General features: G+C 45.7%; 1 protein-coding gene across 1 annotated transcript in view; it reads left to right on the plus strand.

Annotated features, from left to right (window-relative positions):
• Window positions 1-3,433: 3,433 nt before the first annotated feature.
• The window catches only part of LOC128332019 (interferon-induced very large GTPase 1-like), a 35,432-nt gene continuing 17,245 nt past the window's right edge, over window positions 3,434-21,620 (plus strand). The window contains exons 1-5 of the mRNA XM_053266194.1: window positions 3,434-3,452; window positions 3,768-4,084; window positions 11,859-12,009; window positions 12,995-13,287; window positions 19,563-19,716. Of these exons, the coding sequence (XP_053122169.1) occupies window positions 3,787-4,084; window positions 11,859-12,009; window positions 12,995-13,287; window positions 19,563-19,716 (896 nt within the window). The 5' untranslated portion in view covers window positions 3,434-3,452; window positions 3,768-3,786. The remainder of the gene's footprint in view (window positions 3,453-3,767; window positions 4,085-11,858; window positions 12,010-12,994; window positions 13,288-19,562; window positions 19,717-21,620) is intronic.

Below are 21,620 nucleotides of genomic sequence, written 5' to 3' on the forward strand. Positions count from 1 at the left end.
ATGCTGGGAAACGACAAATTTCAGTATGCTGGGGCTCATGAAATACCCAAATACTATGTGGAGGTGTACTTGGAAAACTAAACAGAAGTGCTTGCCTAATTGTAGCATCACTATTACATACATTTTAAAAATAAATGGAGAATTTGACTTTTCCCAGAAACTCCGAAAATAACTAAAGGATATGCGGAGTAAACTGTGTCACTGCTTGGAATATATTCTAGTATTTCAGAAAGACAGTTAAAATGAGAGAAAGAGAGTAAGAAACTCCCAGTGGGCCTTAATACTAAGGATTTCACACTGATTCAAAGACAAACTCACCATTAATAGCCATATTAGCAAGACATCACATTTAACTCACTTATCACAAGAAGCAAAGTAAGAGCAAATGAATTCAATCCTAGCTCATAAGCTTCAGTTCAGTATTCACAGGCCCTGATTCTCTGTACATAGTGCCAAAGTGAATATGTGTACAGTGACTTATATAATATATATTTTTAAAGAATTTTTTTTACCTGTAGCCCCTTCAGGGGACTGAAGGCTGTGGGGGGCTTTGGGGGGGGTCTGCAAAGGTCCCCCCTCCCCCATTGGCCTCTAGGGCCTTGCAGGGACCATTTGAGCATGTGCAGTGGCCATTTTAATTTTTTTTTTAAAAAAGGCCACTGAAAACAAAATGGCCACCACACATGCTCAAATGGCCTCTGCAAGACTTGGTATGGCCTAGGGCCTCACAGAGGCCATTTGAGCATGCGTGGTGGCCATTTTGTTTTTGGCTGCCATTTTTTATTTTTTAAAATTTTTTTAAAAAATGGCGCTCCCCTTCAAGTGGTGCCCGGGGCATGTGCTCTGCCTGCCCAACCCTAGATACGCCTCTGAAGACACCCCACCCCATGTGTAGGAGAGGAGACTCCAGAAGTCTGAAGAGCAGCAGAATTTATCAGAGTTCCTCTCTTTGCATTCAGCCTTAAGGTGGAACAGGGTTCCACTCCCTGAAGTGGAAAACTTGCACACTTCTAGTTTAAGGCTGCTAACTGCGAACCTGAGCAAAGAGGCACCTCTTAAAGTGGTGGATCCTTTTAAAGCGGTCTTAAACAAAGGGAGAGCAATTGTTCCTATCCAGTCCCAGCACAGCACTCTTCCAGTAGCCTAATAACTAGCAACCTATAACTACATAGCCACCCACAGTGTTCCCTTTAACAGGGATTCCTAGATGTTGTTGACTACAGCTCCCAGAATCCCCAGCCAACTGCAACTGCAGCTGAGAATGTTGGGAGTTGTAGTGGATAACATCTGGGAATCCCTAATAGAGGGAACAGTGCTCCTAGTGTCACTGAGAGGGAAGAAAAGTGAACTCTGGGAATAGTCAGCATTGATGTTGCTCTACGATGAAATGTCATAGAGCTTCTGGTTATCTCGAGCATGAAATAAACCTCATCTATAAATATTGCCTTTTAATAGAACATCCATCGTGTCTTAAAAGTATCTGGAGTTGACAGCAAATGTGAAGGCCTTAGGGGATGGCAGTGCATTGAATGCAAAACATGCAGTGCCTGTAGAATCCAGGGCAAAAATGCAGTACATTTTAATTCCTTAATGCAGTATAATGTTCAATTTAATTTTCAGTATGATTATTATGAGTTAATTGAGTTGAATTTACAGGCGTAGGTAGGGACTATTTTTTAAAAGGTGAAAATAAGCAGCAAGGACTACTTGAGTGTTTTGCCTGCTTAATCATGAAAGTATGCACAAAATTGAGACTAATTGGCACAAAGAAAAAAGCCTGTGTGTGATCTTGTGTAAGTTTCAATGATGAGATGGAGGGAAGTAAGAATTTTGTGAAGGTGGTTGTATGCAGCCCAACAAAACAGTTGAGAGACTAAAAAAGCCTGAAGTTTCCAACACGCATGAAGCGTGTTCCGTAAATTGTATAACACAATGTGAATATTGTATTGTGTGTGTGTGGTGTTTCTAATTTGCTGGGTTTGGAAGGAAGGCTGGGCTGACTCCTAAGCGGGGGGCGCTCAAAAGAATGTTGCATCGGAGCGCCAGATCCCCTAGAGCCGGCCCTAAGCATTTGTGATTAACTGAGATTGACCTGCAAAAATTAAGAACTGGTTAATTATTAATATTAACCAGTTAAAAACCGGTTAAATGTTTTCTCTGTGCCTAGAAAAGCCCCACTTGCTAATTTCCTGCATAAATAGTTGTCATTAAAGGTGCCAGGAAGGCCAGGCTGTCTTTATCAGTCAGCCAGGCCAGGCTGCTTTTCCTTTCTCCAAGCAGGAGTTGAATCTGGCCTCAGAAAACTCCTCCACCCAACAAATGGATCTAATATATTGGTGCCATGTATTCAGTCCTCTTGCCATTCTCATAGTAATTAAAGGATACCCAGAAGCATGCTGTTGGGTGGGCAGAAATGGACCTTCTGGGTGACCATGGTATAGCAAGACTTTGGGTTTGTGCATACAATATACCAAGGGGTTTGTTGTGGCCATCAAGGCCATTAGTGGTAGAGCTGTTTCAGTAGCGGCCCCTCCCCCTTTGGAATGCCCTTTCAGCGGAGCTTCCTCAGCCTCTCCCTCTTTGACTAGTTTTTAAAAAGAACGTTGGCAAACTCTCTCTGTATCTCTATTCTGTTCACTCTCACCCAACAGAGTGAGATCACCAGGCAGAGCAAGCTGTATAGACTGTCTGTAGCCGCATTAAGATGTTTGAAAAGGAAACTGCACTCGTGGTTACAGTGACTGAAAGCGGATAGGAAGTCCCACCCCTCATGGCCACTCCCTCCCTCCACCTCATGATAATGATGATAATTGAGCTGTTTGTGTGTGAAGAGAGAAATGCTGTAAATGGGATGGCAGGTGCTTCCGTGATCAGCAGCCTGGGTTATTATGGGCATAGCTCACTGAGAGCATGCTGCCTGATCCATGGGGTGGCGAGTGTGGGCAGCCTGCCCTGCTCTCACACCCTGAGAAATGCCTCACCTGCCTGTCACCGCCACACCCCACTGCCAACGGCAGTGTCAGCCCCCCACCCCCCACCCCCATGCTTTCCTGCCACATTTCCCGGCTGCCTTACCTTCTGGGCACACTGGGGTTTTAAAGTAGGGGTCACAGGCCGAAGTGGGCAGTGGAACAGGCAAGGATGGAGCTCCTAGCAGAGAGAGGCAGATTCTGTTGCTTATGCTTTGCTACTTGGGTCACTTCCTCTCTTACGCTCTTCTCCCCATATCTTCCACCAACAGGTTTTGAGCACTGCACTTTACTCCCAAAAGGAAACAGGCAATGTGCAGAAGTTTATGGGTGTAAAGAGCAGGGAGAAGGGAGTGAGAGAAAAAGTTATTCACCAGCTGGTGAAAGGGCAGCAAAAGAAGCCACTGTTCCATGCTAGAAGGCTGGTGCTTGCCATCATCTCCGCTGCTGACTCATAGTTTAAAACTCCAGTGTGCTCAGTAGGTAAGCTAGCCAGGAGATGGGGAAGGGCAGCGTGGGCAAGGGAGGCAGGGCTGGCCCTGGCCACTTGACACTGATGTTGCCCCTGACCCCCAACTATGGTGTTGACATCAGGGAGTTGGGCCAGCATCGGGGCATGTGGCCAGTAGCATCTTGGTGTCGCTTCAAGCAGCACAAGTGCTCAAGTCAGCACCAATTCCAACAATGGGGCAAGATCTGTTTCTTGGTATACTGTGGGGGAAATAATCTCCCCTATTCTGAGTTCTAGTTATATAAAGTTGAAAATTATTTTTCTAAAGAGGTTTTTTCCCCACCCAGCTCTGCCACTTGGGAAGCCATGGATTCCGCTGAAAAGTCCTTCAAGCTCATACAGAAGGCCAAAAGGAAGTTAACGGAAGCTCTTCAGAGAGACCCGGAGCTCATCTTCGCTGTGGCCAGGTCCCAGCAGCTCCTCACACAGGGCGAGCTCTCCTCCCTCAGTCAGTTGAATACTCCACAAGAGGTTGTAGAGAGCCTGGTTGATACTGTGCTGGGAAAAGACAGATCGACCCATGAACGTTTCTTAGAGTACCTGGAAAACCTGAGATACGTCTTCCCAAGCCTGAAGCCCATTTCTCAATATGTAGAAGAAGATGGTGAGTGGGACTTTATGACTTCCTTGGACTGAGGGGATTTTCCTTGCTTTTCTGAATGACTTGAAAGGAAACCATGCATGCAGTTGCAGAAGCAGTAGCACTGAATTCCTTCTGTATGTTCTTGCATTTCCTACTAATGATATGGAGATAGGCCTGGTCCTGCCTCATATGTTTAAAATGGCCCTTACATTCATATTTTCTGTGTTTTAAAAGACACCTCATTAGCATAGGAAAGTGGAAATTCCTTTCCCTTCATGAGTGACTTTGGGAGTGAGGGGAAATGCATTGGTGCCCCTGCTCCCCTTCTCTTCCCTAGAAAATGGATTCCTACTTCTTTCACTGGCAAAGATCCTGAGCCTTTGACAGCTGCATAGTGGGGGGGAATTCAGTACTTTTTCCAGATGGTCATTTATAGCTGCTTCATTAGGGTTACAGTTGTGGGATGTTCACATGACATGGTCCTTCCTGGCTTTCCCCCCTGATGATTGGCCCTTCAATGCATGAAATAGTCTTAAAAGGTTGTACTTTTAAACAGTACTGGACATGGCAGTGTGGTATCTTGTGGGAGTTGGAAGTAGTTGGAAGTTGGAAGTTCGACGGGGGTTCGGTTCTACGTCGAACCAATTCGGTTCAATGGTTCCGAGGTAGAACCAAACCCCGCCCCCCCCACCCCGCTGGTTTGGTCCGATCTTGGCGTGGCCCAGGGCCTCACAGAGGCCATTTGCACATGCGCGGTGGCACAAAATAGCCATCACGCCAACATACAGAGGCCCCAACAGGCCAAAAAAGGTGGCCAAATGGGCCGCAGCGGTGATGACCGAGGCTGGCAGGGGGAGGGGGAACCTTCGCGGACCCCCCTGCAATGTAGAGGAAGCCCCTCGAAGGAGATAAAGGTTAATTTAAGAAAACCACAAACCCCTCAAACCGTCGGGGATCCGGCCTCTGACTGAACCCCCTGACAGTTTTGGGTGTGTGTCTTTTTATTTTTTAAAAACCTTTATCTCCTTTGAGGGGTTTCCTCTAAGCTGCAGAGGGGTCTGAAGGTTCCCCCTCCCCTGCTGGCCTCAGTCATCACTGCTGCGGCCCATTCAGGCTTCCATATTTTGGTATGGTGGCCATTTTGTGCCACCGCGCATGTGCAAATGGCCTCTGTGAGGCCCTGGGCCATGCCAGGCCTTGCAGAGGCCATTCGTGCATGCACGGCAGTGGACAAAATGGCCACCGCACCAACATACGGAGGCCTGAACGGGCCAGAAGAGGTGGCCGAACAGGCCATGGCGGTGATGACCAAGGCTGGTAAGGGGAGGGGGAACCTTCACGGACCCCCCCCCCCATGTGGCCTAGAGGAAGCCCCAAAAGTGACTAAAGGTAATTTTAAAAAATATATTTTTAAAAAATCACAAAGCCCCCCAGGACCAAACCAAACTAGGGGGGTGGGGTTCAATAGGGTGCCAGACAGAACTGGTCCAGTCAGGTTTGAGTCCAGTCCGGACTGGAACTGAACCGGGCCAGCTGGTTCTGTGCACATCCCTAGTGCTTTTGGGAGTTATGGCAATGTTCCAGAGTAATTACTTATCCTCTATAAGTAATTGAACAAGAAGCTAACTTTAACTGAGAAACAAGAGTTTGATATTTGTTACGAACTAAACACTACAGTCTCTTATGCAGATAGAGGGAGAACCTCTCAGTTTGAATTCAAGGCAATAAGCAAGGAGCCAACTGTGACTGCACCTCCAAGCCAGTACATAGATACATTCAAATAGAGAAGCATGCCCTGGATAAATAATTGAGACAATGTCTGTAGCAAATCCCAACAGGCTTCACCCTGCACGCCCCTCTATTCTGCACCTGAGCACACCTCTGTTTTCTGCTTTCTTGTGACATGCAGTCCACTTCCAGTCACTAGCTAGCTTCTTGATGTTTCCCCCTGTGTTCACTGTACAAAAAACCTTTTTTACACTGTATGCATGCTTATTTGTATTTGTATGAACCTGCAGACCCATCAGCCATAACATCTGTGGTGTAGCTGGGATCTTTGGGGTGGAGTGTGGGTTGCTTTACCTCTTGATTCAGAGGCATCACATCTCTTGATTGCATCTCTTGATTGAGGCATGGCTTCTCTCGCCCAACTCTTTATTCTCGCATGATGTGCCAAGCATCATCATGTTTTAGTCTCAGCAACAAGCTACAGGGAAGTATTGGAGCAGGTCAGTAGCTGATGTCTTGGAGGCAGAGATAACCTTGCAAAAACAAGTTGACTACAGCAACATTCTCCATGCTCCCTACTTTGTTGGATCTCCTCTGTCCTTACAAGACAGAGAAAAAAAGTTGCTCAACAAAACAAAAAACATGGAGGGTTTGGTTGAGCAGTTCCCCAAAGCCAACTGATTATGAGAGGTGGGGAGAAAGTATGAAGGAGAATAGAGTCCTGCTTCATCCCCCTGCCCACCAATCATCCATTTAGTGCATTATTGAAAACAGAATCCTATTGGAGGAGCAGAAATGGGTTGAGCTTCTCCATAACCACATGGCCTTGAAAAGAGAGAATGGCACAGTGAAAAAGTGATGCCTAACATTCTTTAAAAGTGAGCTTTTCAGGACAAAATGTTGCTTGGAATACATTCCAAAGATTGAGATTTTTGTGGTTTTTGGCTGCCAATGTCCTGGCTGTCCTGAGATGTCAGTAAATGTCCCTCAAACAAAGCATCAATTTCAAACTGGTTTTCAGAAGCTTTATTTTACTTCTGAGCATGCAAATGACTTGCGCTCTTGGAGGCTGAGCTTGTAGTTCATATGTAGACCAGAATCGTGGTAAATACATCATTGAAGGTTGGGGCAGTGGTGGCAGATACTTCATTAGGTGAGAAAATTGTGGCCTATGTAAGTTAGACCATAAGAACACCCCTGCTGGATCAGGCCCAAGGCCCATCTAGTCCAGCATCCTGTTTCACACAGTGGCCCACCAGATGCCACTGGAAGCCTACAGGCAGGAGTTGAGGGCATGCCCTCCCTCCTGCTGTTACTCCCCTGCAACTGGTACTCAGAGGCATCTTGCCTTTGAGGCTGGAGGTGGCCTATAGCCCTCTGACTAGTAGCCGTTGATAGACCTCTCCTCCATGAAGTTATCCAAACCCCTCTTAAAGCCTTCTAGGTTGTTGGCTGTCACCACATCTTGAGGCAGAGAATTCCACAAGTTGATTATGCGTTGTGTGAAAAAGTACTTCTGTTTGTTGGTCCCAAATTTCCTGGCAATTAATTTCATGGGATGACCCCTGGTTCTATTGTTATATGAGAGCAAGAAGAATTTCTCTCTATCCACTTTCTCCACACCATACATGGTTTTATAGACCTCTATCATGTCTCCCCGCAGTCGTCTTTTTTCTAAACTAAAAAGCCCCAGGTGTTGTAGCCTTGCCTCATAAGAATGGTGCTCTAGGCCCCTGGTCATCTTGGTTGCCCTCTTCTGTACCTTTTCCAGTTATACAATGCCCTTTTTTAGATGTGGTGAGCAGAACTGTACGCAGTACTCTAGATGTGGCCACACCATAGTTTTGTATAAGGGCATTATAATATGAGCATTTTTATTTTCAGTCCCCTTCCCAATGATCCCTAGCATGGAATTGGCCTTTTTTACAGCTGCCGCACATTGAGTCAACACTTTCAACGAGCTGTCCACCACAACCCCAAGATCCCTCTCTTGGTCAGTCATGACAGCTCAGATTGCATCAACGTATACTTGAAGTTGGGGTTTTTCGTCCCAATGTGCTTTACTTTACACTTGCCAACACTGAACCACATTTGCTATCTTGTCGCCCACTCACCCAGATTGGAGAGATCCTTTTGGAGCTCCTCATAATCCGTTTTGGATTTCACTACCCGAAAGAGTTTGGTATCATCTGCAAATTTGGTCACCTTGCTGCTTACCCTTGCTTCTAGACCATTTATGAATAAATTAAAAAGTATTGGTCCCAGTACAGATCCCTGGGGGACCCCACTTCTGGTTCTCTCCCAGCAGGGCCTGTTGTCCTGTGCGCTTTACAATTTTATCCTTTAGGATGCGTTCCATCAATTTGCCTGGAATGGACGTTAAGCTAACCGGCCTGTAATTTCCCGGATAACCCCTAGATCCCTTTTTGAATATCGGTGTTACATTTGCTACTTTCCAGTCCTCTGGTACACAGCCCGATTGCAGGGATAACTTGTATAATTTTAGCATGGAGGTCGCAAATTCACATCTGAGTTCTTTGAGGACTCTTGGATGGATGCCATCCAGCCCCGGCGAATTGTTAGTTTTTAGTTTTTCCAGACAGTTTAGAACATCATCTCATGTCACTTCTATCTGACTCAGTTCTTTAGCCTCCATCCCTGAAAAGCCTGGTTCAGGGAAAGGTATATGCTCAGTATCCTCTGCTGTGAAGATGGATGCAAAGAACTCATTTAGCTTCTCTGCAACCTCCATATCCTCCTTAATAATCCCTTTCACTCCCTCATTGTCTAATGGTTCAGCCGCCTCCCTGGCAGGTTTCCTGCTTCTGATGTATTTAAAGAGGTTTTTGTTATTCTCCTTGATACTTTTCGCTAAATGTTCCTCAAACTCTTTTTGTCACCCTTATTGTCACATTGCATTTCTTTTGCCAGCGTTTGTGTTCCTTTCTGTTCTCTTCATTTGGACAGGAATTCCAATTTCAGAAGGAAGTCTTCTTCCCTTTTATGACTTCCTTGATGGTACTTGTTAGCTATGCTGGGATCTTCATGGACTTAGTGGTACCTTTCCTCCTTTTGGATATACAATCTAACTGGGCTTCTAGTATTGTGGTTTTGAGTAAACTCCATGCATTGTGGAGCAAAGTGACTCTCCTGATTTTCCCTTTCAGCTTTCTTTTCAACCATACTCCTCATTTTTGAAAAGTTTCCTCTTCTGAAATTCAAAATGTCTGTGTTAGACTTCTTTGGTGATTCTCTCCCTGCATGTATGCTGAATTTGATCACACTATGGTCACTGTTCCCTAAAGGGTTGACGATACTGATATCCTGCCCCAGGTCTTGGGTGCCACTCAGGATTAAGTCCAAGGTCACCTTCTTTCTGGTTGGTTCCAAGACCAACTGTTCTAGGGCACAGTCATTCAGCGTATCTAGAAATTTGAGCTCTTTGCCATTACCTGACTGTGAATTTACCCAGTGTATGTGTGGGTAATTGAAGTCACCCATTATTACAGCCCTGCCTCTCCTTGAGTAGGGGTGTGCACGGAACCACCGAACTGCGGTCCGGCACTGGGGTGGGGGGTTGCTTTAAGAGCGGGGGGAGGGTTTACTTATCCCTCCTGCTGCTTTCCCCCTCTGGCACCCCTAGTTCCTTTGGAATTGGGGCGGCAGGATACCTCCCTGCTGCCCCTTCCCCCGTTCCACTGCTCAAGGCTCCCAGGACCCAGAAGTCTTCTGCGTGCACGCTTCACATCTTTAAAACTATCCCCTAAGGCGTGGGGTTTTGCGGCATAATACCTAAGGAGGTATTGCGGCGGCAGTAATTTGGGCGGCAAGATACCTCCCTGCCGCCCCTTCCCCCGTTCCACTTCTAAAGGCTCGGGGCCTTAGGCTCCCAGGACCCAGAAGTCTCTTTTGCACGTGCACGTCATGGAGACGTGAAGTGCGCGCACGATGTGCGCACACGCAGAAGACTTCTGGGTCCCGGGAGCCTAAGGCTCCGAGCCTTTAGAAGTGGAATGGGGGAAGGGGCGGTAGGGAGGTATCTTGCCGCCCAAATTACTGCCGCTGCTGTTGCAATACCTCCTTAGGTATTATGCTGCAAACCCCCCCCCCACCTTAGGGGATAGTTTTAAAGATGTGAAGCATGCATGCAATGTGCACGCGCGCAGAAGACTTCTGAGTCCAGGGAGCCTTGAGCAATGGAATGGGGGAAGGGGTGGCAGGGAGGTATCCTGCCGCCCCAATTCTAAAGGAACTATGGGCGCTGGAGGGGGAAAGCGGCAGGAGGGGTAAGTAAACCCTCCCCCCGCTCTTAAAGCAACCCCCCACCCGAACTGCCCGAACCCTGAACCGCCCAGGTCCGGACCGGTCTGGAGGCCTTTAGAATGGCCTCCGGACCAGTCCAGGCACATCACTATCCTTGAGGCCTCCCTGATTTCCTGCTGCAACTCCCAGTCACTGTCAGCGTATTGATCCGGAGGGCGATAGCACGTCCCCAGTAGCACATTTCCTTTCAGGCCTTGTATTTTCTGTGGAGGACTCCAGTCCACCTAGGTTTTCTAGCTTGTTAGATTCTATCCCTTCTTTAACATACAGTGCTACTCCATCTCCAAGGTGCCCCGCCCTGTCCTTTCTGTAGAGTTTATATCCAGGGATAACAGTGTCCCACTGATTCTCACTGTTCCACCATGTTTCTGTTATGCCCACTATATCTATTTCTGTGTTAGCAACCATATACTCCAGCTCACCCATTTTGGCTCGGAGGCATCTGGCATTGGCATATAAGCACTTATACACTGAATCTCTTCCGTGGTGTTTGCTATCTTTCTTTTGACTCTTTGACCAGCTGGCACAGAACCTGAGGTGAGTCCAAAACCAAGATCAGGCCCATGGATTGCAATTTCCTGCACATTGGCAAAGGGGGAAAATGACCAGACTGTGAATTCTGAGTTTGGAAGAAGGTATGAAACCAGCAGTGTGCTGTAGTGGTACAAGGTTAGACTTGGATTAGGAAGATCTGAGTTCAAATCCTCACAGCTACAGAGCCCACTGGGTGAGCTTGGACTAGTCAATTTCCCCCAAACTGACCTAAATCACAGGGTTGTTGGGACAATATGGGGAGGAGGGCAGGAAACCATAAACTTGAGTTCCTTGGACCAAAAGGAAAAAATAGTATAATAAATTGCTATGTGAACAAGTCATGTATTCAGGGTAGGGTGGCCCCTCCCTGCTCTGTGGAGGCTGTATCCCAGGCAGCCATGTGTCACTCGCATCACCAGACTGAGCCAAGAACTGGAACTCTGCTGGATCCCCAGGAAAAGGAAACTGGGCTGAGATCCCAGGAACCTTCAAGGAGGCAGAAAGAGGACCCAAAGATTGGGATTACTCAAGAAGAAGCAGTTCCCCTGTGAGAAGGGAGAATGCCGAGAACATTTTGGACAGTGGTTTTTATTCAGTTAAAGGGGACTTGGGAGAGTATAAGCATGACTTGTAGCTTAGTTTGACCAAAGTCCCTGATGTAATAAATCAAAGCTTTATTACTGTGATTGAAGGGTCACCCCCTTTGAAAGGAGTGAGAAAAGGCAGCGCATTTGTACCATTTTGTGTCTCCTGCATGATGGATTTTGCAGGCAGTGTCATGTTCCTAATGATCTAATTACAAACTCCCCAACGTTGTGATGTGGCTGTGGGGTTTTTCTGTTTAAGCAGAGAAATTAGTGACTCTTGGACACACACTTCTTTGAAGACATTGCCAGGCATCCTGACTAAATTACTTGACAGAAGTCCTATTGAAATTAAGTAGTTCTTTACAGTAACACCTGAGTAGTAATACATAGTCTGGATGTCAGCCACTAGTTTTAGAAGGAGAATAATTTATGTCTGTTGCGTTAGATTGAATAATTTGTTAGTGCAGAATTTTGATTACTTGGTTACAAACCTGGATTTCAGTTAACTTTTTTCCTGCAAGGAGCATACAATTTTGGCATTGCTAGACTGCAGATAGGCCATCTATTTGACTAAGAAAAGCAGTTTTTAAAAATGTGCTCACATTCTCAATTTCTACCAACAGAACCACGTTCCTTACAAGATGCAGAAACTCTTGCTGAGATTGAAAGTGCGAGAAATGTGCCTGTATCAACACTGGCTGGAAGGACATCATTTTCAAGGAAGACAAAAGAGGGTTTGGAGAGAGAGTCTTCATCAGAAAAAGCCCCCAAAGGGTAACTGCTGTGCTTAAGTGATAAAGCAAAGCCTTGTTAATAAAGGTCCAGCATTGGCACTGTAGTACCCTTTCATAATTAATATGTGAAAAGAAGAAAGAGGGAAAATCAATAATTAAGTGTTCTTCCCCACACAAGGGAACAGAAACTGGCATTACAGGTTTAGGTTATTCATTATCTGCTGAGATGAATAGGAAGCAATAAATTGGGCTGAACATGCAAAGAAGAAGCTTTCAGTTTAAAGGCACAAGAGCCCTGAAAAGTCTTATAGCATTTTGTCCTCACTGGATCAGCTGGAGCTGGGATTGCATTTTATTACAAAAAGATAGTAACAAATGGGATCTGAAAAACATGGGAGGAGAGAGCAGAAAACACTGAAGATGGAGACCATGTCAGGGGATGCTCCATAAAAAAGGGAGTAAACAAAATGCAATTCCAGAGAAAAAGGCTGGTGTGGAAGCACCCATGGAAAGTTAATGCCAGTCTAGTGTTACACTTTTGTAGGTCTAGGATCCACCTCTAGTCTCAGTCTGAAAGATGGGACTCTGTTGTAGCTTTTAAATATGAATATGTTGATTCCTTCGTCTCTCTCTTTGCTCCTCCTTCATTTTTCTCTTTCTTTGGGGGTGGGGGAAGAGAGAGAATGATGGGTAGTTGTTGCTGTGGCCCATGTTAGCCAGTCCAGGTGTTCCTAAACTTGGATCCTCAGACATCATTTGACCACAACTCCCATATGTGGCCTTCAGCCATTGTGGCTGGGGATGATGGCAGTTGTCCACCAACATGAGGTAGGGAATCGCTGGACAAGGACATGACTTAATTGTGGGCTCCAACCCACAAGCTGAAGACCAATGAAATGGAACATTGCTACCCTGGATTGACCATTGTTCTGACTCTCTATAATTCAGTTTATTACAGCCTTACTCATTTGAATTATTTTGTTTTACTGTAATGCATATGATAAAATGCACTTTTTCTATCACAGGTCAGGGGATTCAGTAATGATATCTGCCAATAACATATCGAGAGGAAGAAAGCAAGTGATTGAATTCCTTCAGAAAGACATAGACATGGTTTTAGATGAGTTACTCTCCCAGTCTGTCATCACAGAGGAAGACTATGAAACCTTGGACAAACTAGAGGCAGATGCCAAGAAGAAAAGTCGAAAATTGCTCCTTCTAATACAGAGAAGGGGCGAAAAAGCCTGTTGCCAGTTCTTGGAATGTTTAGAAGTCACATGTCCAGGGTCCAATCAGGCGCTGATGTTTTCAGTCCATGGTGAGTTTCACTTGGCATTCTCCCTAAGCTACAAGGACAATGAATAAAGCTTCTTTATGCACTCTCACACTGACCTTATGGGATAAGCAATTGGTTATCCTAATTTTATAGGTCAACATCCAGTCCAGTCGTTATGCCACTCAGTCGTTATGCCACTGCAGTCAGAATCCCTTCAAGTTGAGTTTTGGGCTCATTTGAAATGTCACATCTCTGAGGCAGCTTCACCTTCATCTCAACTGAAGAATTTCAGATTCTTATACATGAAGTTAATGTTATTTGATAGAAACATAGGAAGCTGCCTTATACCATTGACCACCTCGCTCAGTATTGTCTATGCAGACTGGCAGTGGCTTCTCGAAGGTTACAGGCAGGAGTCTTTACAAGCCCTCTCTGCAGATAGAAGCATGCAGGTGCTCTTCCCTGAGCGGCCCCATCCCCAAAGGGGAATAGAGAGCCAGCATGGTGTAGTGGTTAGAGTGCTGGACTAGGACCAGGGAGACCCGAGTTCAGATCCCCATTCAGCCATGATACTTGCTGGGTGACTCTGGGCCAGTCACTTCTCTCTCAGCCTAACTCACTTCAAAAAGGGAGGTGAGCTGGTGGTGTGGTAGCAAGCATGAATTGCCCCCTTGCTAAGCAGTCTCCATCCTGCTTCACATTTGAATGGGACACTATATGTGAGCACTGCAAAATAAATAAATAAATAAATAAGTGTGTGTGTGTGTGTGTGTTTCTGTCCCGCTCTTCCTCCAAGAAGCCCAGAGCGATGTACTACATACGTAACCTCCTACAGGGTTGTTGTGAGGAGAAACTTAAGTATGTAAGTATGTAGTACATCGCTCTGGGCTCCTTGGAGGAATAGCGGGATATAAATATTGAGAGAGAGAGAGAGATTTTACAGTGCTCACATAGTGTCCCATTCAAATGCAAACCTGGATGGAGTCTGCTTAGCAAGGGGGCAATTCATGCTTGCTACCACACCACCAGCTCACCTCCCTTTCTTTACTTGAGGAAAGGTTGGCGGGGTGAGTGGGAAGAGCAGAGAGTGGAAGAGGAGGGTTGTGGGCTTAGTGTGATCCCTAATTTGAGGTGGGCCTCCTTGAGCAGGGAGGAAGTAGCCTCATCTTAGTGCTGCTCTATTTGAGGGAGTCTGTTTTTCTAATCGCCACCCCTCCTTTTGAATACTAGATTGCCATCTCCTCCCACTCCAACCTATTTTGGTCAGGACAATCAGCACAGCCTGGAAGGATCGGTTTTTGATACGAATGGAGCTCGGTTTGTGGCCTAGCTCCCACCTCGCCTTTCCGGGTAGAGGGATCTTCATTCTGTACACCATTTTCCCTCCCCCAATCTCACTGTCACATACAAAGCCTACACATTCTGACGAGGATTGCCACCCTAAATCCATCTCCTTACTGGCAGACTTACAAATGGCTTTTCTATATTTCCTTCAGCATTTTTGCCTATGTAAATAAGTTCACCAGTCATGTTCTTCTCTTCAGAGCATTTGATTCCAGAGGCTAAAGCTGAAAGCCCAAGAACATCAGAGGGGACAAAGTACAAAGATTTCAAAGTTACTTCCTTTTGTTTGTTTTTGATTTATATACCGCTTTTCATTAAAATAATCTCAAAGTGGGTTACAATATAATTAAAATAATGCATAATTAAAATTAAAAGTACAGATAATATAAATATAAAAATAATAAAAGCGAGAGAGAGCAGTGATGTATAAATAAAGCATTGTTTTGGCACATCTGAAGGGCCAGGAAAGCTTCCTTTCATGATCACACATTTGGTTGCACACATGGGCAGATTTGGTTGCCTCTGGTATCTTTAATAGGTCTTGTTCTCCCTACTTGTTTGGTTTCTCCAGAAGCAGGATGTGCAGGAAGGGACATGTATCCCAGTGCCTAACAAATCTAAACCCTTCCTCCCGGCACCAATGTCCATGTCCATGCAATGTCCTAATCCATGCATTGAAACCCCTCAGTTCTGCCTGTCTCACTGTACCTGCACGTGGAACAGGTAAAATTTCTGAGAATGCTACCTTGGGGGTCCTGGACTTCAGTACTCGACCTATCAGCCTAAATTTGGCTTCCAGGACCTCCCGACTACATTTCCGCACATCGTTGGTGCCGACGTGCACCACAACAGCTGTCTCCTCCTCAGCACTGCCTAACAGCCTATCTAGATGCTGCGTGATGTCCGCAACCTTCACACCAGGCAGGCAAGTCACCATGCAGTCAACACACGGGTCACAAACTCATCTCTCTATACCTCTAATGATTGAATCACCCACTACAAGGAGGCCTCCACCCCTTGGAGGAGTATCCTCTGTGCAAAAGGATACGTGCTCATCTTCCACAGAAGGGGTCTCTTCTAAAGGAACATTTCTCTCTTCCTCAGACCTCCTTCCCTGAGACCTTCATTCTCCCTGACAGCAGAGGAGCTATCAGCCCTTGAGTGGGTTGACTCTACCACATCCCTGAAGGTCTCGTCTGCATGACTCTCTCTCTCTCTGAGCTTCTCCAGATCATCCACCTTGTTCCCTGAGAGCCAGTAGCTTCTTGCACTGAGCACACTCTCATGACTTCTGCCCATGAAGCAAAAAGTCACCCTCCCTGGATGACTTTCTATCTTCATACTGGTTTTGTTGGCTGTTTACAGTACTGTATTTAGAGATAATTTATGAGAAGGATAGGTCTCAGCTGTAATGGTCAGCTATTTAACTGTCCAAATGGCCTTTCTCAAGAATATGAGGGAGAGATCAGTAATTATATGAGGAACGGATTTGTACTTACCTTCTCTTCTCCACCGGGCTCTTTGTGATCACAGGGGCTTGTACCAGGCTCCCCAGCACACTTCCCACTAAACTCCCAATGTCCTGTTTGCTATCTCTGTTCGCTATGCTCTCAGGCCTTCACCTCTTATCTAGAGAGTAGATTTCAAACTGAGACACAGGATGTGGGTCAAATAAATGTAGGGCCTCCCACAGCCCTAACTGACTCTACCCCCTCGAGGCAGGGACAAACAAAAACACTGAAGTTTGCTAGCCCTGGCAAATGCTAGCCCTGGCAAATAACACACAGACACAGACTAGGACTTATCCCTTAAAGAGAAACCAGCCCCTCAAAATCTCCCCTCCTCCTGTTAGTTAGTTTGAAGGGGGGAAAGGCTAGATGTTGTTCTGTTTAGAAAAGCTTGCTCACCTCCTGAAGCTTCTTCTGCTCTTCCCAGAGTGGGCTTTATACCCAGAGAGTTGATCTCAGAGAGCTTACATTTCCATCCCGTTGGCAGTAAGCCCAGGAACCAAACTAAACAGAAGTAGAGCTCCTTCCACAGGATTGGTTGGCTGAGGAGAAAGCCCCTCCTCGTACAATCAGGTACTTCTGGATAATTCTATGGCATATAGACCAAGAATCTCTAGACAACTACACTGACTTGTGGTAACAGTGGCAGCTGGTGATTCCTGGGGATGGGGTGGGAGTGCTAGGCAGGGCAGGTGATGGGTGCAGCCACAGGTAGTGAGAGGTGGAGCCAATTGTGTCCAACTGCGGAGATGGAGCCAGGACTAGGTGTGTGCCTTAGCAATAACAGGTACATTACAGATTTGTAACCAATGAGTGGGATGAAAGGCACTCATTATAATAAAATGCGCACACACCCCTCAATTGCTCATCAGCAGAGATACAGAGAAATATGTAAAACATCAGTTGTTCTATAGTGATTACAAGGACTACAGTAGTATGTAGATTTGTATCTAACATGGCAGGATCAAACACAAGCACACACACACACACACACACACACAACTGTACAGGCCACAAGTAAAGCACAGACCAGCTACAAAAGGCTGCTTCCGAGGAGAGTAAATGCATTCTGAAGTCACCAGGGTAGCTCTGTCTGCCTGGTTTCAAAAAATGAACACTACTCATAATAAACAACAAGGAAGAACTGAGCCAAAGTGGTACAGTGATTAGTGTGCTGGACTAGACTGGAAAAATCCAAGTTCAAATCCCCATTCAGCCATGAAACTCACTTATCTCTCAACATAACCTTACTCATGGAGTTGCTAAGATGTAAATGTAACCATGTGCACCACTCTGGGTTTCTTGGAGGAAGCACAGGTTATACATGTAAAAGCAAATCTATATAAGACACAGGTAAAGCAGAGATCAGTTACAAAAGTGGAGAACAAATGCATTCTGAAGTTACAATGGCAGCTCTGCCTGCCTATTTAAAAACCACATACATCAATAATAGAAAAACCACAAGTTTTTCAATAATGCTTGCTGCAGCTATGAACCATCTCCTGAAACTTAGAAGACACAATGGGAAGCAAAGATGTATGGCGACATGCTCTCACTTCTCTATGTCTGCTGAACAACTGGGTGCCCACCTTGGGTGCCCACTCTCTGCCCACCTTTAGTGCCCACCACCCAAGGTGGTATCCATTCTAGCTTGGGTGTCCATCCTAGCAAGCAACAAATGGTTTAAAAATAAAATAAAATAAAGAACACTTCCTTAATCCTTGCCCAATGAACCATAACTGTCAGTTGACATATTAATGTTACAGATACTGGCCACAATCCAGAGAAAACCCTGGTTAGCTCTTTGCATAGCAAATTGATTTTTAAAATCATTTCCTTCCAACAGAATCCATTCCTTCTCTACATATACCACACCCACATGGAAAGCCACTTCTGCAATTATTTGAAAAACATTTTGGACTCAGAAATCCATTCATATACCCTAAAAGAACTCTTATGTCTTCTTCTGCCAGTTTCTAATCTAATTAGTCCAGTCTTACAGTTTGCTGTTCCTTCCAGTGTTCTTAAGGCATGCCATTTTGGGAATGGGCCATAAAGCTTTGCATATAGATCAGACCAGAGAGCAAGGGGGAGAAAGCAGAGGTTGCATTCCTCCCCTCCAAACAAACACAAAGAAGCCAGCAAAAGATCAGACTTACCAACAGCCAGCCAGCCAGCCATCTCTAACCAAAATGGTGATTGGATTTTTCTGAGTTGTGTTTTATAGCTGCTTCCCTCATACACACGTGGAAATCTTAAGTAGATTTAACTAAAGGTTTACTCAGCAACAACTCAGTTTTCTCCTTGCCTTTCCCCCACTTTCCCTCTTGAATCCACCCCCACGCTCTCTATAGGATCCCCTTTGGGACAAATGCCCAAACAAACAAATTGAAAAGATAATTGAAGAGAATAAAAGTAGCTAAAGAAAAAGGCCACCCACTGGGCACTCACTTCCCCACCCACTGGGCACTCTGATTGGCTGCCTAAGGAGTCAATCAGCATGACTCCTTCTGATTGGTGCTCAGGGTATTTTAAGCTCAGCCCACCATCTGAAAACAAAGACAAGCCTTTTAATTGGCTGCTACCTCATTATATTCAGATTTGAACAACACTGTGTGTTCCTATTGGTGTTTACAAAATTCTGGCACCATTGCCCACCTTATGTACACACTGGGTCTAAGCTGGAGGCAGGTAAGAGGCACAGACAGGGAGACAGTGAGGCAGACAGAGAAATGGCTACAGAAGACAGACAGAGGAGATTAAATGGCTGATAAATATTTTCAGGTATTTTCAAGTGGGCACTGCCCACTCTGCCCTCTGGTAAGAGACACCATTGTGTGGTTAGAGCAGCATAGTAATAAACTTATCATTTCTACTTTGAAAACATGCCAAACCCACAATGCTCCTGTGGCAACACAACTAATTCAGGGTGAGGGTAATACTTCCTATGTCCTATTGTTCTCATTCTGAATGCAAACTTTGATGTTGAAGCAGAAATAACTTGAGTATTTGTACTTAATTTGCATAGTTGCTCAATAGTGCTAGGGATGGGCCCAGACTGGTCCAGAGGCCATTAAAAAAGCCTCCGGACCGGTCTGGACCTGGACGGTCTGGTTCGGGTGGGGGGGTACCTTTAAGAGCGGCAGGAGGGTTTACTTACCCCTCCCGTTGCTTTCCCGCTCTGGCGCTGTAATCCTAAGAGTAATTGGGGCGGCAGGATACCTCCCCGCCGCCCCTTCCCCGACGTTGCTTGAAAAAACTCTCAGCAGTCCTTTGCACGCGCAGGCTCCCACCACTCTTCAAGCTACCCCCCACCCCAGTGCCGGACTGCAGTTGGCGGTTCCGTGCACACCCCTAAATAGTGCATAACCTGGATTCCTTTGTTGCAAATGACTCCTTTTGCTAGGGTCTTGTAAGATCTGTTTGACCAAGCTGCTTATCTCTAGTCTTGTTCTCAATTTCTAGAAGCAGAGCTGTTATCCCTCAGAGTTACAGAGGATCTTGCAACACATCAGCATGAAAGAAATGGACAGAAACCAACACCAGCTAAAACTTTCTATTCAGAGGAAACACAAGAGGCTCTGGAGGGAGAAGCTGCATTGGAAACAACTATCAAAGGGTAACGTCTGTCCTTAAGGTTGCACTCAGTACCATTCTCCCATTGAAAACAATGAGACCCGAAAGTGCTTCACTTTGGCCGAATGGTACTGTTCTTCAATTACATGGCCCAGTTTTTTAAATTTATTGATGCAACAGAAGATTAATACCAAATGTTTTTTGCGGGGAGAAATGTATCTAATTCATTGGTGGCCGGTACAAGTGGAGTGGGGGGGAGGGATGGAGGGCAAATGAGCCTCAGTGAGTCTCATTCTCAGTCCTCTAGCTCCATCCCAATTGCCTCCCTTTCCCTTGCTGTGTTAGCCGCAGCCTTAACCCCTTATATGTGAGCTGGTCATTTGCCAGGCTGGCCAGGCACAGTGAGGGAGAGTGAGGCAGCCGGGATGGGGCAAAAGGAGTGAGAATGAGCCTCACCATCCCCGTGATCTGCCCATACTGGCCACCACTGAGCTAATTACTTCATCTTACTCCAGCACTGAGCTAATTAGTTACTATTGAGCTAATTACTTCATGAGCTAATTATGAATTCCCCCAGTGGCTGCCTGTGTGCATATGCACACATTTGCTCAGTAATGATGTGCAAAATGGTTTGCCCACAAATTGATTCAGGTCAAATTGGGGGCGGGGGGCGGTTTGATGATTCTACTCTGAATCAAATCACCCTGAAAACAAAGGGCCAGATTTGTGGTAGAATACGATCATCCCTGATTCAACCTGAATTGGCTCAGGTGCCATTTTGAGGCCCATTTTTCTGGGGAAACTGGTCTCATAATGGTGCTTCTTTCCGGGAAGAGCTAGTCTACCAATTGGGATCAGCGGGTTGACACCCTAAGTCCAGAGTGGTGGGTTGGTCTATCCGCTGATCCCTATTGGTAGACAAGCTCTCCCTGGAAATCCAGGAGAGCTGGTCTACCAATTGAGTTTGGCAGGTAGACAAATCGTCCACTCCAGACATAGGGTGTCAGCTCGCCTCGGAGATCAGGTCTACCCAGCAGATCAGCTGATCTGTTGGTTTTTAATGATATTTTGAATTTTTTAAAACCTTCAAAAAAAAGTCCTGTAAGTGGCTTGTTTCATGGCGGAAAATAAAAACAAACTAGAATGGAATTCCACCCTTGGACCATCATTCCACCCCCATGTGGAGAAATCTATCCATTGCCTTCATAAAAAAGGGTTAAACATAACCCCCTTTCCCCTCCTTTTATATTTCCAGAATGGCTTGGGCTAGTGTTCAACTTCTGAGCCCAATTTCAGAACAGGTTAGCAAAATTCTGTGTATTGATTTATAATACAATACAACAAATATTTATATTTCAAAAATGTCCTATAAGTGGCTTGTTTTGTGGCAGGAAATTACAAAACCTCTGTAGCTGAAGCCTCCTACCCCCACCCTGGACCATCATCCCACCCCTGATGTGAAAGATTCTGCCATTTGCCTTCATTAAAAAGTGCAAGATGCCCCCCCCACTCTTTATATTTCTAGAATGGCTGAGCTTAGAACTCTGAAATTGGGCTCACATGTTGTCCAAATGGCAGAACTCTGTGTATTTTTATTTCAAGGAAATTGGTCAATCCTTTGATTTTAATTGATTTCCCCCCCTACTGCAGTAAAGCTGCCAGAAAGGGTTATCTCTATCCATAGGCTGCATTCAGACATACAAGATAACCACAGTTAACCTTGACCGGGGTTGCAATTCCTAATTCCAATTTGCGCTGCAGATATTCCATAAACCAGGGCCAGCTGAACTGGAGTTTCAGGAGAGGGGAGCCCCTGCCTGCCGTTTGGCCTTCCAGCTCAATCCCAGCCAGCTCCGTGGCCAGACTGTGTGCAAACCATCACTGCGTCAGTGACTCAGCTGCGATTGGACATGATCTTCAATGGGGCATGCCGAGCATAATCATGCA

This window comes from Hemicordylus capensis, chromosome 6, assembly GCF_027244095.1.
Source record: "Hemicordylus capensis ecotype Gifberg chromosome 6, rHemCap1.1.pri, whole genome shotgun sequence".
Taxonomy (NCBI): Eukaryota; Metazoa; Chordata; class Lepidosauria; order Squamata; family Cordylidae; genus Hemicordylus; species Hemicordylus capensis.